The following is a 16165-nucleotide window of genomic DNA, read 5'->3' as shown; positions in this document are numbered from 1 at the left end:
ATCCAAAATGGCAGTTCAAAAAGATTTTATAATATTTCGACTATAAAAAACTTGGTTAAATATTTTTTATTATTGTTGTTTGGAACTGCAAATTTGTTTATGGTGGGTAATAATTAATTGTACATTAATAATTCTATTTTTAAAGTTGTTTATTTGAAGCTTCCTCTGCTAAAATCAGCTGTTCCACAAAAAGTTATCGAAAAGGCAATCTTGAAATAGACGATTTCACTCAAATAACTTTAAGAAACTGTTAAAATGTGTAATTTAAATGGATTCATAAGCCATTTGGAGTTACTAATCCAAATAAAATTGATCAGTTAGTAAATATTTTTCTATATTGTTGTTTGGAACTGCAAATCTATAGAATACATTCCATGTTGTTCATGTTGTAGTCATTTAATAATTAATTGTACATTAATAATTCTATTTTTAAAGATTGTGTTATTTATTTGAAGCTTCCTCTGTTAAAATCAGTTGTTCCATAAAAAGTTATTGAAAAGACAGTCTTGAAATAAATGATTTCACTCAACTAACCATAAGAAACTGTTAAAATTTGTTAAACTTAGTAATTTAAATAGATCCATAAGCCATTTGGAGTTACTAATCCAAATAAAATTGATCAGTTACTAAATATTTTTCTATATTGTTGTTTGGAACTGCAAATTTGTAGAGTACATTCCATGTAGTTTATGTTGGGTCCATTCAATAATTAATTATACATTAATAATTCTATTTTCAAAGATTGTGTTATTTATTTGAAGCTTCCTCTGCTAAAATCAGTTGTTTCATAAAAGTTATCGAAAAGACAGTCTTGAAATAAATGATTTTACTCAACTAACCTTAAGAAACTGTTAAAATGTGTTAAACTTAGTAATTTAAGTGGATCCATAAGCCATTTGGAGTTACTAATCCAAATTAAATTAATCAGTTACTAAATATTTTTCTATATTGTTGTTTGGAACTGCAAATTTGTGGAGTACATTCCAAGTAGTTTATATTGGGTCCATTCAATAATTAATTGTACATTAATAATTCTATTTTCGAAGATTGTGTTATTTATTTGAAGCTTCCTCTGCTAAAGTCAGCTGTTTCATAAAAGTTATCGAAAAGACAGTCTTGAACTAAATGATTTTACTCAACTAACCTTAAGAAACTGTTAAAATTTGTTAAACTCGGTAAGTTAAATGGATTTATAAGCCATTTGGAGTTACTAATCCAAATTAAATTGAACAGTTACTAAATATTTTTCTTTATTGTTGCTTAGAACTGCAAATTTATAGAATATATTCCATGTTGTTTATGTTGTGTTTAATTGAATAATTAACTGTACATTAATGATCCTATTTTCAAAATTGTGTTATTTATTTGAAGCTTCCTTTTGCTAAAATCACTCTTTGTTCTATAAAAAGTTGTCCAAAAGACAGTCTTGAAATAAGTGATTTCACTCACTGTCCTTACGAAACTGTTAAAAACTGTTAACCTCATTGAGTTAAATTGATTCATAAGCCATTTAGAGTTACTAATCCAAATTAAATTGAACAGTTACTAAATATTTTTTTTCATTGTTGTTTGAAACAGCCAATTTATAAATATATTTTGTGTTGTTTGTTATTCCTTAAATTAATTATAACATATATTAGCAATTTTATTTCCAAAGATTGTGTAGTTTATTTGAAGCTTCCTCCTAAAATCAGCATTCCATAAAAACTTACTGGAAACGCAGTCTTGAAGCACCTTTGACATTAAGAAACTTTTAAAAATGGTAAATCTTGGTGAGATAATTGGATTCAATAGAATAGTAAGTTTCATAGATTGTGAAGCTTATATTAAAATCAGCTCTTCCATAAAAGCTTTTTGGGAAAAGTGAACTTGAAATAAATGATTCACCATTTTAATCTTAATACTTTATTGTAAATTTTAAAATTTAGTGGGTTAAATAAAACCAATAGGTATTTGAAGTTATTGAACTGTATCTTATTAAACAATGACTAATTACTTTTCTTTATTATTGTTTATGTTTTGTACATTTAAAAATTAATTGTATGTAGTTATTTAAAGCTTCCTATACTAAAAACAGTTATTACTTAAAATAAGTGACCTTAAGAAACTGTTAAAAATTGTAAAACTTTGTAGGATATTTGAAATTACTGAACTAAATCAGATTGAAAATGTTGATTACTTCAAAAGCCTTTAAAGTCTTATTGATTTGAAACTTTCACCACTAACATCAACTTGTCTTGTTTTGGAAGAGTAAAATATAAAAAATGTGTTAACCATTAAAAATTGTTTAAACATGAACATGTCCGAAAATTTAATGATTTAATTGCTTTAACTGTTGAGTTGATTACTTGATAATAAGTATTTTTAGTCTAATTATATTTTATTTTAACATTTTCACTAATTACACGGCCTAAATAAGTAGTAATTTAACATGTGAATCATTCTGTACAATTCCTTCACTTAAGATAGTAAATAAGCGATCAATAAAACATTTGTATTGTGGCCACAATTTGTCGGTTTACAGTTACAATTGCTCGGTCCATTACAGCTTCCCCAATTACGTCGATTCTAGGAAGATTCCAGCCAACGAAAAATACAACATCTAAAACGAGTCGTTTTTTATTCACACCTTATACGTCAGCAACGGTACGAGAAGTACTTTCGACGTTGCGAAACCACGCGAAATTCTTTTGTTTACAACGCCAAATGTTCCTCGTTATTTGTTTGTATAACGAACATTCAAAAACGAAGTAAAAGTTTTTCGAAAACGTCCTCCTGTAATGCGGTTTACAGGTGGCGTCAGCACCTCCGGAAGCTTCCTGCCGAAGACGTCGACGCAAACCGAATTTGCGCCTAGATGATTGTTTTTTTTTTTTTCGCAAATATAATAAACAAAACACAATGAATTTTATTGTGTACGAGCTGTTTGGGTGGCTGACCTACATTGGCCACGGTCAATGCTCGACGGCTCGACGGCTCGACGGCTACGGCTGCAACTGCTGACGTTACCGTTCGCGAAAAAAGAAAGGCTTGACTTCACAAAAGTAGAAAGTTGCAATATTGGGCAATATTCACATAAACAATTACGCCGCCTAATTATATTTCGTAAATATTTTATTTGTATATGTGGAGCACAACACAACGAACCTAACCAACTCCATATTTTACTTTATTTTTTTTCTATTTTCGTTGCGCACTTATTAATTATTATTGTTTGTTTTGGGTTTACCTGTGCGGAAACTGCGGCAAACGTGATCATTTTTAGTTAACTTTTCGCCGTATTGCCCCGATTCAATAAAACTTTTCCGGCCCTTTCAAATTTCGAATTAATTTTAATCGCGAAACCGTTTTCGACAGCTTTTATACAATGTGTTTGCACGTTCTAAATTTACCGGAGTGGCAAATTCTGCTGTGTGATTTGCTGCATAACTATTTGAGCAAATATTTAATTACAGAACGTCACATTCCTTAAAATTGTCTTGATTAATACCGTCTATTTAGTTTTTAAATTTTCTTGGTATTTAACTAATTTTCACATAAATTCGTTTAAGCAAATATTTAATTAAGATGTTAACGTTTAACAATTGCAGGATGATTTGTTACTAAAGGGAAACCTTGCTTAATAATATTGTTTGCAAGCCTTTTTTAGTAGGTTTATGTTGAATTAATTCTTTGTATAATGTAAAGAGTAATGAAAGAAAATATGGAGAAGTCTTTAGAAACAGTAGTACCAAGGTGAAATGATTTTACACTCAGTGGCATAGAAAATGGAACACATAGATCTAGTGGTCAGATTACATTGATTGGTGTACAGTTTGGAGTAACAGACCTTAGAAATAGACAAAAATATTGAATATATTGATTACTTTTTTAAACTAATAATGAGTTGGACCTCCATAACAATCCAGGCACTCATTGACTCGTCTTGGAATTGATCTGAAGAAGTAGTCGATTTATGAGGTACGTCATTCCATGTCACCTCTACTCGAGGCTGAAGATCCGGTTAAGTATGAGGAGGAAGGACTGAATTTCGAAGTCTTCTGTCTAATATATTCCATACATGTTCAATCGGTGATAAGTCTGAAGATTTTGCTGACTATGGCTAGAACTAACGTTAAAATGTTGGTAATACTCAAAAATAGCCCTCAAAATCGATCATTTTTCTATCAAAAAACTGGATTTTGATTGGAATATTTACTGCAGGATACGTCCAATAATCACAATGCTCATTATATTAACACCTTTTTAAATAAAAAATCATTTTGGTCTGGAAAAAAATATGGAATATTTTATTATTTAAAAAAATTAATAATAACTCAAATATTTCAATATTTTGTGGCTTCTGTCACTAGAATCTAAAGAATCTAAAGTAAAGAATCTAAAGAATCTGAAGAATCTAAAGTATCTAAAGAATCTAAAGTATCTAAAGAATCTAAAAAATCTAAAGAATCTAAGAATCTAAAGAATCTAAGAATCTAAAGTATCTAAAGAATCTAAAGAATCTAAAGAATCTAAAGAATCTAAAGAATCTAAAGAATCTAAAGAATCTAAAGAATCTAAAGAATCTAAAGAATCTAAAGAATCTAAAGAATCTAAAGAATCTAAAGAATCTAAAGAATCTAAAGAATCTAAAGAATCTAAAGAATCTAAAGAATCTAAAGAATCTAAAGAATCTAAAGAATCTAAAGAATCTAAAGAATCTAAAGAATCTAAAGAATCTAAAGTATCTGAAGAATCTAAAAAATCTGAAGAATCTAAGAATCTAAAGAATCTAAGAATCTAAAGAATCTAAAGAATCTAAAGAATCTAAAGAATCTAAAGAATCTAAAGAATCTAAAGAATCTAAAGAATCTAAAGAATCTAAAGAATCTAAAGAATCTAAAGAATCTAAAGAATCTAAAGAATCTAAAGAATCTAAATAAAAGAATCTAAAGAATCTAAAGTATCTGAAGAATCTAAAAAATCTGAAGAATCTAAGAATCTAAAGGATCTAAAGAATCTAAAGAATCTAAAGAATCTAAAGAATCTAAAGAATCTAAAGAATCTAAAGAATCTAAAGAATCTAAAGAATCTAAAGAATCTAAAGAATCTAAAGAATCTAAAGAATCTAAAGAATCTAAAGAATCTAAAGAATCTAAAGAATCTAAAGAATCTAAAGAATCTAAAGAATCTAAAGAATCTAAAGAATCTAAAGAATCTAAAGAATCTAAAGAATCTAAAGAATCTAAAGAATCTAAAGAATCTAAAGAATCTAAAGAATCTAAAGAATCTAAAGAATCTAAAGAATCTAAAGAATCTAAAGAATCTAAAGAATCTAAAGAATCTAAAGAATCTAAAGAATCTAAAGAATCTAAAGAATCTAAAGAATCTAAAGAATCTAAAGAATCTAAAGAATCTAAAGAATCTAAAGAATCTAAAGAATCTAAAGAATCTAAAGAATCTAAAGAATCTAAAGAATCTAAAGAATCTAAAGAATCTAAAGAATCTAAAGAATCTAAAGAATCTAAAGAATCTAAAGAATCTAAAGAATCTAAAGAATCTAAAGTATCTGAAGAATCTAAAAAATCTGAAGAATCTAAGAATCTAAAGAATCTAAGAATCTAAAGAATCTAAAGAATCTAAAGAATCTAAAGAATCTAAAGAATCTAAAGAATCTAAAGAATCTAAAGAATCTAAAGAATCTAAAGAATCTAAAGAATCTAAAGAATCTAAAGAATCTAAAGAATCTAAAGAATCTAAATAAAAGAATCTAAAGAATCTAAAGTATCTGAAGAATCTAAAAAATCTGAAGAATCTAAGAATCTAAAGAATCTAAAGAATCTAAAGAATCTAAAGAATCTAAAGAATCTAAAGAATCTAAAGAATCTAAAGAATCTAAAGAATCTAAAGAATCTAAAGAATCTAAAGAATCTAAAGAATCTAAAGAATCTAAAGAATCTAAAGAATCTAAAGAATCTAAAGAATCTAAAGAATCTAAAGAATCTAAAGAATCTAAAGAATCTAAAGAATCTAAAGAATCTAAAGAATCTAAAGAATCTAAAGAATCTAAAGAATCTAAAGAATCTAAAGAATCTAAAGAATCTAAAGAATCTAAAGAATCTAAAGAATCTAAAGAATCTAAAGAATCTAAAGAATCTAAAGAATCTAAAGAATCTAAAGAATCTAAAGAATCTAAAGAATCTAAAGAATCTAAAGAATCTAAAGAATCTAAAGAATCTAAAGAATCTAAAGAATCTAAAGAATCTAAAGAATCTAAAGAATCTAAAGAATCTAAAGAATCTAAAGAATCTAAAGAATCTAAAGAAAGAATCTAAAGAATCTAAAGAATCTAAAGAATCTAAAGAATCTAAAGTATCTGAAGAATCTAAAAAATCTGAAGAATCTAAGAATCTAAAGAATCTAAGAATCTAAAGAATCTAAAGAATCTAAAGAATCTAAAGAATCTAAAGAATCTAAAGAATCTAAAGAATCTAAAGAATCTAAAGAATCTAAATAATCTAAAGAATCTAAAGAATCTAAAGAATCTAAAGAATCTAAAGAATCTAAATCTAAAGAATCTAAAGAATCTAAAGAATCTAAAGAATCTAAAGAATCTAAAGAATCTAAAGAATCTAAAGAATCTAAAGAATCTAAAGAATCTAAAGAATCTAAAGAATCTAAAGAATCTAAAGAATCTAAAGAATCTAAAGAATCTAAAGAATCTAAAGAATCTAAAGAATCTAAAGAATCTAAAGAATCTAAAGAATCTAAAGAATCTAAAGAATCTAAAGAATCTAAAGAAAAGAATCTAAAGAATCTAAAGAATCTAAAGAATCTAAAGAATCTAAAGAATCTAAAGAATCTAAAGAATCTAAAGAATCTAAAGTATCTAAAGAATCTAAAGAATCTAAAGAATATAATGAATCTAAAGAATCTAAAGCAAGAATCTAAAGAACGAATCTAAAGAAAGAATCTAAAGAATTTAAAGAATCTAAAGAATCTAAGGTATCTAAGGTGCTCAATAAGATTTAGATCGGGGAATTAAGACGGCCATTCAAGCACAGTTATATATTTATATTATTTGCACAATTTAGAGAAAAAAGTAATTAGGATTAATTTTGATTATCCGTTTTAGAGATATTTGAGTTTTAATGTTTGGAAAAAGTGAATGAAAATTCTGTCCTCTTTTTTTAAGTTGTATGTTTTGTTGGATTAGTAATAAGTAATGTAAAGAGTAATAAAGAAACATATGAAGTAACCTGTAAAATAATAGTTCCAAGGAGAAATAGTTTCAATTTTCAAGTATTAATGAATTATTCAGTGCTGAAACAGAAACATAAATTATGATTAATTAATTTATATTAATATAACGCCAATTATCTTATCGATTTTTAACTTCAATAGGCATAATTTCTTATTAATACCCTAGAAAAATTAATACCATAAAATATTTTTATACATGATGTAACTAACGAAAGCCTATTGTTTATATTATTAATAATGTACTTGAAATAAGATAATTCTGAGTCTGAACAAACATAGCGTACTTTATTATCGAAGATCAATGTATATAGGTTTTGAAAAACATAAACAAACGAGATTGGTGTTAATGGCCAGAAAACAGATCTTATTATCGTCAAAACAATAATAATAATAATATTATCCAAGTGTATTTGTTTGTTTTCACTGTCACACACGTTAATTAATATTACATTAATCCTACGAAAATTTAGTGAGTAATTGCACGTGAAGTATGTCTCCCGTTCTCACGTTTCATTATTCCCAGAATTAAAACGAGAACGAACAGCAAAATGTTGACGAAGAATTGTGCAACTTAAAATAATATTTCAGTTGCATAACCGGCAAATATTTAATGGGCACGCCAACACGCGGCTTTTCCCTCTTTCGCTCCTCGCTCCTGGAACCTATCAAAAATTTATTAAACTAAAACACGGAAATTACACCGGGCGTAAGGCCGTAAAATTGCACGTTTTAAACTAAATAAGCCGGACCTTGTTGTCGGGCCGCCGAGAACGTTTTAATGAAAGTTTGTTTTCTTTTCTTTTATTTTGCGCGACTTTTACGGAAGTGCGGTTACGCAATGTTTCCATTTTATTTTGTTTATACCGTCGGGCCGAATGGACGGCGTCGGGACAATAAGAAATGGTTTATGCAACAATTCCGAGTATTAGAAAATTTTCTTGGACCAATCGATGCGTTGTTGGACGTACGTTCGAGCAATTATGCAACGTTCTAATCATCTTTTATTGAAAATAAAGTGTCCATTGTGATTACTATTTGAAAGTGTACAATTTTACATATACAGTGAGGTCGTAAAAAGTTCTCCTTCGTGATAACTTTTGAACTGGAAGATATCAATGGGCTAATACCATGTAGGCACTATTAACTATTTTTTTTTAAAGGGAGGGACATCTTTAGTGTCCATTCACTGTAGTTTTTTTTGGTTGAAATCGGATGACTATAGAGTTCTGAGTGTATCATGAATGTGTTACATACTCAAAAAAAGTGTCTATAAGTAAAACAATATATTTATTTCAACAAAAAATTAGTATTAGTCGATATTTAAACAACAGATGACAGTTTTAATAACCCACAACAATTATTATATATGCAGAAGGGGTCGTAATCTTCAAAGGACCTATAACCTGTATGTTGATAAACCTATATCTAGAAAATATTGAAGAGAATTAATGGAAAAAGTACTGGTAGTATATCAAGGAAAAAGGGATGAGGAAGACCATCCAATTCTAGAAGAGAAACAAGTATAAATTGTAGGGTGTGTCCAAAGTTACCTCGGATTGTGAAGTGTCAACAAGGATATTTAAAAAATATTTGAAAAAGCAGAAGTTTCATTCTAATTGTGCGCATAATTTAGATATATACATTTTTGGAAATGATTCACTTCTGTTTATTGGAAGAAAAGATAAAAGCAATTATTATTCATGAAGAAGGGGGTTATAATCTTCATGAAGCAGAGTGCATATAACCTTTATCCTGATAATTACCTGATGTAGGAACTATTTAAGGAAATTAGTCAAATAAGTACTGGTAGTGTATCAAGGAAAAAAGGATAAAGAAGACCACCAAATTCTAGAAGAGAAACAAGTATAAATTGTAAGGTGTTTCCAAAGTTACCTCGGATTGTGAAGTGACAACAAGTATATTTAAAAAATATTTGAGAAAGCATAAGTTTCATTCTAGTTGTGCGTATAATTTAGATATATACATTTTTGGAAATGATTCACTTCTGTTCATTGGAAGAAAAAATAAAAGCAATTATTATTCATGAAGAAGGGGGTTATAGTCTTCATGAAGCAGAGTACATATAACCTTTAATCTGATAATAACAGATGTAGGAAATATTTAAGGAAATTAGTCGAAAAAGTACTGGTAGTGTATCAAGGAAAAAGGGATGAGGAAGACCACCCAATTCTAGAAGAGAAACAAGTATAAATTGTAGGGTGTGTCCAAAATTACCTCGGATTGTGAAGTGTCAACAAGTATATTTAAAAAATATATGAGAAAGCATAAGTTTCATTCTAGTTGTGCGCATAATTTAGATATATACATTTTTGGAAATGATTCACTTCTGTTTATTGGAAGAAAAGATAAAAGCAATTATTATTCATGAAGAAGGGGGTTATAATCTTCATGGAGCAGAGTGCATATAACCTTTATCCTGATAATTACCTGATGTAGGAAATATTTAAGGAAATTAGTCGAAAAAGTATTGGTAGTGTATCAAGGAAAAAGGGATGAGAAAGACCACCCAATTCTAGAAGAGAAACAAGTATGAATTGTAGGGTGTGTCCAAAGTTACCTCGGATTGTGAAGTCTCAACAAGTATACTTAAAAAAATATTTGAGAAAGCATAAGTTTCATTCTAGTTGTGCTTTTAATTTAGATATATACATTTTTGGAAATGATTCACTTCTGTTCATTGGAAGAAAAAATAAAAGCAATTATTATTCATGAAGAAGGGGGTTATAATCTTCATGAAACTGAGTACGTATAAGCTTTATCCTGATACTCCTATATGTAGGAAATATCCTATGAATTTAAGAAGTAGTGAATGTCAATAGTTATAGCAAAAACTCTCTGTTGTATACACGTGGAATTTCGCCGAATAATTCGGTTTTAAAAAGTCACTGGCCCACTTCAAGCCAAATATGATAAAATGCAGTTTTCACCCAACCATTAATTTCATGTTCCAATTACAAATTTACAATAAAACAATTCACTTCTAAAGAGAATGTCAATTTTATTAATGTGTAATGCACTATTACTGTGGATAAAACAAACGTAAACAAATTAATAATAATAAATTTAAGTTATTGTTGTTTTCCGTGTGAGCGGTAAGTAATAGCTTCGGGCAGACAATATAATGTGATTCGTAAATTGGTGTATTTAAAATAAAAAGAAAGTAAATATTATTGTTGCGTTTAAAAGACACGACACACAAACAATTGTGTACACACATAAGGTTGGATTGGTCAAAATATCCACGTGATAATAAATAATTTTAAGCAGGAAGTTCTCACTCATTGATATTTTTAATGAATAGAAGTGGGTTTTGTCTAGACTCCATTAAAACATATGCCTCGCATTTACATAAATATACATCTAATTATTTACGAAATTAGAATTATTCAAATTTCGTACACAAAGATAATATTGGACCATAAATAACGTTCGTCCAAAAAAGGAAAACAAGACGAAAATTAGATTCTGACCAGTCTGACGGTCCAACGACTGTCTATCGATTAAAAAAAAACAACAAAATAAACAGTACACGTGGACGTTTGTTTTAAATTTTTAAATTCGGACCGCGTACAATTTTAGAAGACCGCACGCATTAACCTTCGTCATTAACTGACGTACGACGAATTTTTTCAAATCACGGTCACACGAAATTCTTCTGCCAATTTTTAAATTTATTTTTAATTTTTCTGGAAACTCGAGGAAGCACTAATTTTACCGGGCTTACGAAACGACGAAAATCGTTAAATCCATCTTAATAAATTACAGGAGTCGTATTTCACCTGGTGCTTCGGCGTCACCGAAGCTGACTGTTACGGGGCAATCGATGTCAATACTGGCGAGTCCTACTTGTTTGTGCCCCGCTTGCCGGAGTCTTACGCCATTTGGATGGGGCCGTTGCACAGTTTGGAGGACTTCAGCAAGAAGTACGAGGTTTCCCACGTCTATTACAGCGACGAGGTAAGCACTGATGAATAAGTGAGCAGGAGATGAAAAATTAATTCGAAAGGTGCAAAATACATTTTCAATGCTAGGATTATCTGATAAGCCAAGGAAGGCGCAAGGGTCTTGCTTATTTATTACTGTCCCTGATTTTTATTTTGTTTAGATAGTGTAAAGAGGTTTATAATCTTGTCTCTAGTTTTAAAACAATGTAGTAGTAAAATTTTACTAAAACTGTTTCATCACACCTACGTACCAGATAACACGGTCATAAATTAAACACTTTTAAAACTTCTCATACTGTTTTATCATAAATAATTGAATGAACAACAATGTTTTGTTTACGTGTTGTGTTTTGCCACACTATTAAACAGCAATAACTCGGTTTAAACAACAACAATAGTTGAAATTGGGTTAAGATAACAAGCAGATGTTCAATCTGGCCAAGATTAATGCGATTACGCAAAGAAACCAAATATAGAACACATATACAAAATGCACTTTGTACAAACAAAATTATTGTACTAGAGGTCAGAATTATGTTTTCCAAAACAAAATATTTATTGTTTGTTGATCGGAGAAAATGTTTACAGACCTAAATAACTGGATCTCGTAATTAATTACCGACGAGTGCAACCAATGCGACCAACTCTAATCGCAATTATATTTTATACGAGGTCCAACGTTGTATTTACCCATTTTTTTTACCTTTTTGTGTGACTTAGAAATTGGTGAAGGGTGTCGTCAATTTTCTAATGAGTCATAATGGAACAAAATCATAGAAATATAAGTTAAAAGTTTACTTTTATTTTGTTCATCATTTTCGTCAACATTTTTAAACAAGTCATGTTGAAAGGAAAGTGTACAAAAGCATCCTTGATATTTGTAATTGTGTTCATCATTGGTCAGCAATATTTTCATCTGATGAAACTCTTAATTACCATTTCAAAATACCATTGATTGATCTTCATCAAAACTGTCAATTATCACCATTTTACATTATTCATTATCTTCGTTTGATGAAGTTACATCAATATCAACAACTTATAGATGAGTAGATCGATAGGAAACCATTTCAAAATACCAACAACGTGCAATAAGATCCTTGATATTTATAGATTATATTCATCATTGATTAGATGAAGGTTAAAACTTGACATGGTCTTCTTCATCAACTCCATTCTTCAGTACATTATATTTATCCATTTTTTTCCATTTTGTTTGGCTTAATAATTGATGAAAGATATAGTCAATTTTGGAAGAAAATCATAATAATAAAATAATTGATTTACGGTTGAAAGTTGACTTTTAACTTGTCCATCACCTTCGTTTGATGAAATTACGTCAGTTGTCAACATTTTTAGATGAGTCGTATTGAAAGGGAAACCAAAATATCAACATATAAAGCATCCTTGGCATTTCTAAATTGTGTTCATCATTGGTTAGCAAGATCTTCATCTGATGAAACTGTCAATTATCACCATTTTAGATTAGTCATCGTCTTCATTTGATGAGGTTCTCAACTTGTAGATGATTGATAGGAAACCATTTAAAATATCTTTGATTGATAAGACAAGACCTTCATCTCTTTAAACTGTCAATTATCACCATTTTAGATTACTCATTATCTTTGTTTGATGAAGTTACATCAATATCCATATATGAGTAGGTTTATAGTTATGTTCATCATTGATTAGATGAAGGTTACAACTTGACGTGATCTTCTTCATCAACTCCATTCTTCAGAATATATATGAATACTAATTTTTGTTGCAATTTTTAAATTACAGTATCTTATACGAGGTTCAACGTTAGATTTATTCATTTTTTCCAATTTGTATGGCTTAGTAATTGGCGATGTCGTCAATCCTTTGATGAGTCATAATGGAAGAAAATCATAGTAATAAAATAATTATGGTTATATTTTATCGACTGAGGTTAAAGATTGACATTTATTTTGTTTATCTTAGTGTGATGAAGTTACGTCAATTGTCATCATTTTTTGGATGAGTCACATTGAAAGTAAAGCCAAAATATCAAAAACGCCCAAAAGCATCCTTGACATTTTTAAATTATCTTCATCATTGGTTAGTAAGATCTTCTCCTGATGAAACTATCAATTATCATCATTGTTTGATGAAGTTAAGTCAATTTACACCATTTATAGATGAGTAGATTGAAGGGAAACCATTTTAAAATATCAACAACGTGCAGAAAAATCCTTGATATTTATGGATTGTGTTCATCATTGTTTGGATGAAGGTTAAAACTAAACATGATCTTCTTCATCAAATCCCTCAAATAATAAAGCTGTAAATTATAAGTTCATTGGAAGACAAAAATTAGTCTGTTGTTGCAATTTATAGATTACAGTATCTTCATTATTTGATGAGTCAAATGTATTTTGGTAAAATTAACAAACCACAAGAGAAACGTAAAAAATCTATTACATTGCAATAAATAACACATACACATTTGATTGGAAACAAATAATTGACCTTTCAAGTTAATTGCGTAAATCAACACTGACATTATCGTTATTTTTTTATACCGTTGCAAACACAATTCATACAACTGAATATTTATTTACTCAATTATGCAGTCGCGTTTGTTATTAAATTAAAATGTTATGCGTTGTAATACCTACGGCAAACTCGAAAGAAATTAGGACACAAATGTTTCGCCTCCCCACTAAGCAAAAAATTGCGTCATTCATGTCAGCCTAAGTAAGTTGCTAATTATTAATTTATATATTATGGTTTGCGGATTTTTTCCTACGTATTCCGCACTCATTAATATATGCCTGCACCTTACACGCCATGTCAAGGCATTTGCACATTAAAATTGAATGACTTCGGTCTTGTGGGCTTCAGAAATATTGTTCAATGTCGGTAAACGAATTACTAGCTGTAATAATACATCTCATTCAATGTTACCTACTATTTTTATTGTTCAATGGCATCGTATGTAAACGTTTAAAGAAACTAGTTCTAATCTCTAATTTTCTTTTCGATGGTCAAAATGACTAACTAAATTGATTATGTTTTGTTATTCATTCTTCTACAAAACAAAACAATTCAAAACAACCTTCATCTTGATTGCCAATAATTAAATTGAACCTTAAACACATCCGAATTTGTATTTTTAAGATTTCCACTGTTTTGAAAAAAATCTCAGGATCTGACACGGAACTGCTCGTAATAGTGAGTATAAAAATCAATCAAACGTTTCCCCCAACTCATAAGGTACTTTTAGTCTGGCGTGAACAGCGACAGCGGCTTTAGTTTCCCTCAACCAACCTTCGAAGGCATCGAAGAGTAAGTCCATTGCTTCTTCCGTATCAATTTAATACAATCAATAATCCTCCCTAGCTTCAAGATCAACAAATCCATCTTATTCGATGTGATCGCCAACTTGAGGGTGTACAAAACTGATTTGGAAATAGAAGTGATCAAGTATGTGGTGGAGGTTTCCTCCGCCGCCCACAGGAAGGTTATGCGTTTCGCCAAACCAGGCTTGTACGAGTACCAGTGCGAGTCCGAGTTCCTGAACCACTGCTACAGTGTTGGGGGTTGTAGACATGTCGCCTACACCTGCATCTGCGGAACTGGCGTCAATCCAGCCATCCTCCACTACGGACATGCTGGAGCCCCCAATAACTACCCATTGAAAGATGGAGACATTTGGTAGGTGAAAAAGTGGTTTTATTTGCTTTTGTTAAACAGTTCTGATGTTGTAGCTTGTTCGACATGGGAGGAAGTTACTTTGGTTACGCCGCCGACATAACTTGCTCGTTCCCAGCCAACGGCAAGTTCTCAGACGACCAGAAATTGATTTACGAAGCCGTCCTTGCCGCCAACTTGGCGGTGTTTAAAGCTGCCAAGCCCGGTGTTTCTTGGAGGGACATGCACGTATTGGCTAATCGCACTTTGTTGGAGTCTTTGAAAAAAGGAGGGTTGCTGAAGGGTGATGTACAGGAGATGTTGGATGCTGGTCTGGCCGCCACGTTCCAGCCACACGGTTTGGGTCATTTCATGGGTTTGGATGTGCATGATGTTGGCGGATATTTGAACGGTCATCCGGAGAGATGTGATAAACCAGGACTGAAGAGCTTGAGGACTGCAAGGGTTTTGGATGAGAGAATGGTTTTGACCATTGAACCTGGCTGTTACTTCATCGATCCAGTAAGTATTATATATTTATCCTTCCATACATTTGCATTCTCAAGTTAAATTTTTCCATGTTTATTTTATCTGACACCTTATTTGATAAGCTTCTCGATTTTTCTCTCACATTAAAATAGAGCAAATAAACATACTATTATGTATTTACGTAGATAAGATTATCTATCGATTCCGTTACATATGTTGTATGTTTATTTTGAAATGTTTATCTGATAATTTTAGTCAAACAGGGAATGCCAAATTTATATAAATTTGATACGGGGAAGTGCCTTAAGTGCCCTAAAATCAGATATTAAATATAACATGATAAATATATACTAAGATATTAATCAAAATCTACAAACAGCTTTGTTATTTGTTTATTCTTTTAGTTATTGGATGCGGCTTTATCCAATGAGCATTTGTCCAAATTTTTGGTACCAGAAGTGATTGAAAGGTTTAGAGGTTTTGGAGGAGTTAGAATTGAGGATGATGTACTCATAACTAAGGATGGAGTTGTTAATTTGACAAAAGTACCAAGAACGTAAGTTTAAAAAAATTTGTATTACAACATTTTAATTAATATGTTGGAATTTTTAGCGTTCAGGAAATCGAAGACTGGATTGCTGGAAAGGATGACGGAAAGTACTAAATGAAATATGCCTTAAAATATTATATCTTATTTGAATTCCCATATATCTTATATTTTGAATATTTTATAATGTATATTCATAATTTACAATAAATATATTTGCATTAATTTTGATATATTTAATTTTATTCTCTTCTACTTCCTTCAA

The 16165-nt window shown here is 30.0% G+C and overlaps 1 protein-coding gene across 2 annotated transcripts in view; it reads left to right on the top strand.

Moving 5' to 3' along the window:
- The window catches only part of LOC109600793 (xaa-Pro dipeptidase), an 88201-nt gene extending 72070 nt beyond the window's left edge, over window positions 1-16131 (top strand). For both annotated transcript variants that reach the window (XM_049970707.1, XM_049970708.1), the window contains exons 3-9: window positions 11029-11220; window positions 14352-14405; window positions 14458-14519; window positions 14574-14888; window positions 14942-15386; window positions 15758-15909; window positions 15966-16131. In XM_049970707.1, coding sequence (XP_049826664.1) covers window positions 11029-11220; window positions 14352-14405; window positions 14458-14519; window positions 14574-14888; window positions 14942-15386; window positions 15758-15909; window positions 15966-16017 — 1272 coding nt within the window. In that variant the 3' untranslated portion in view covers window positions 16018-16131. The remainder of the gene's footprint in view (window positions 1-11028; window positions 11221-14351; window positions 14406-14457; window positions 14520-14573; window positions 14889-14941; window positions 15387-15757; window positions 15910-15965) is intronic.
- Window positions 16132-16165: the final 34 nt, after the last annotated feature.

Source organism: Aethina tumida, chromosome 1, assembly GCF_024364675.1.
Source record: "Aethina tumida isolate Nest 87 chromosome 1, icAetTumi1.1, whole genome shotgun sequence".
In the NCBI taxonomy this organism is placed as follows: domain Eukaryota; kingdom Metazoa; phylum Arthropoda; class Insecta; order Coleoptera; family Nitidulidae; genus Aethina; species Aethina tumida.
This window is presented reverse-complemented; position numbering and strand designations above follow the sequence as displayed.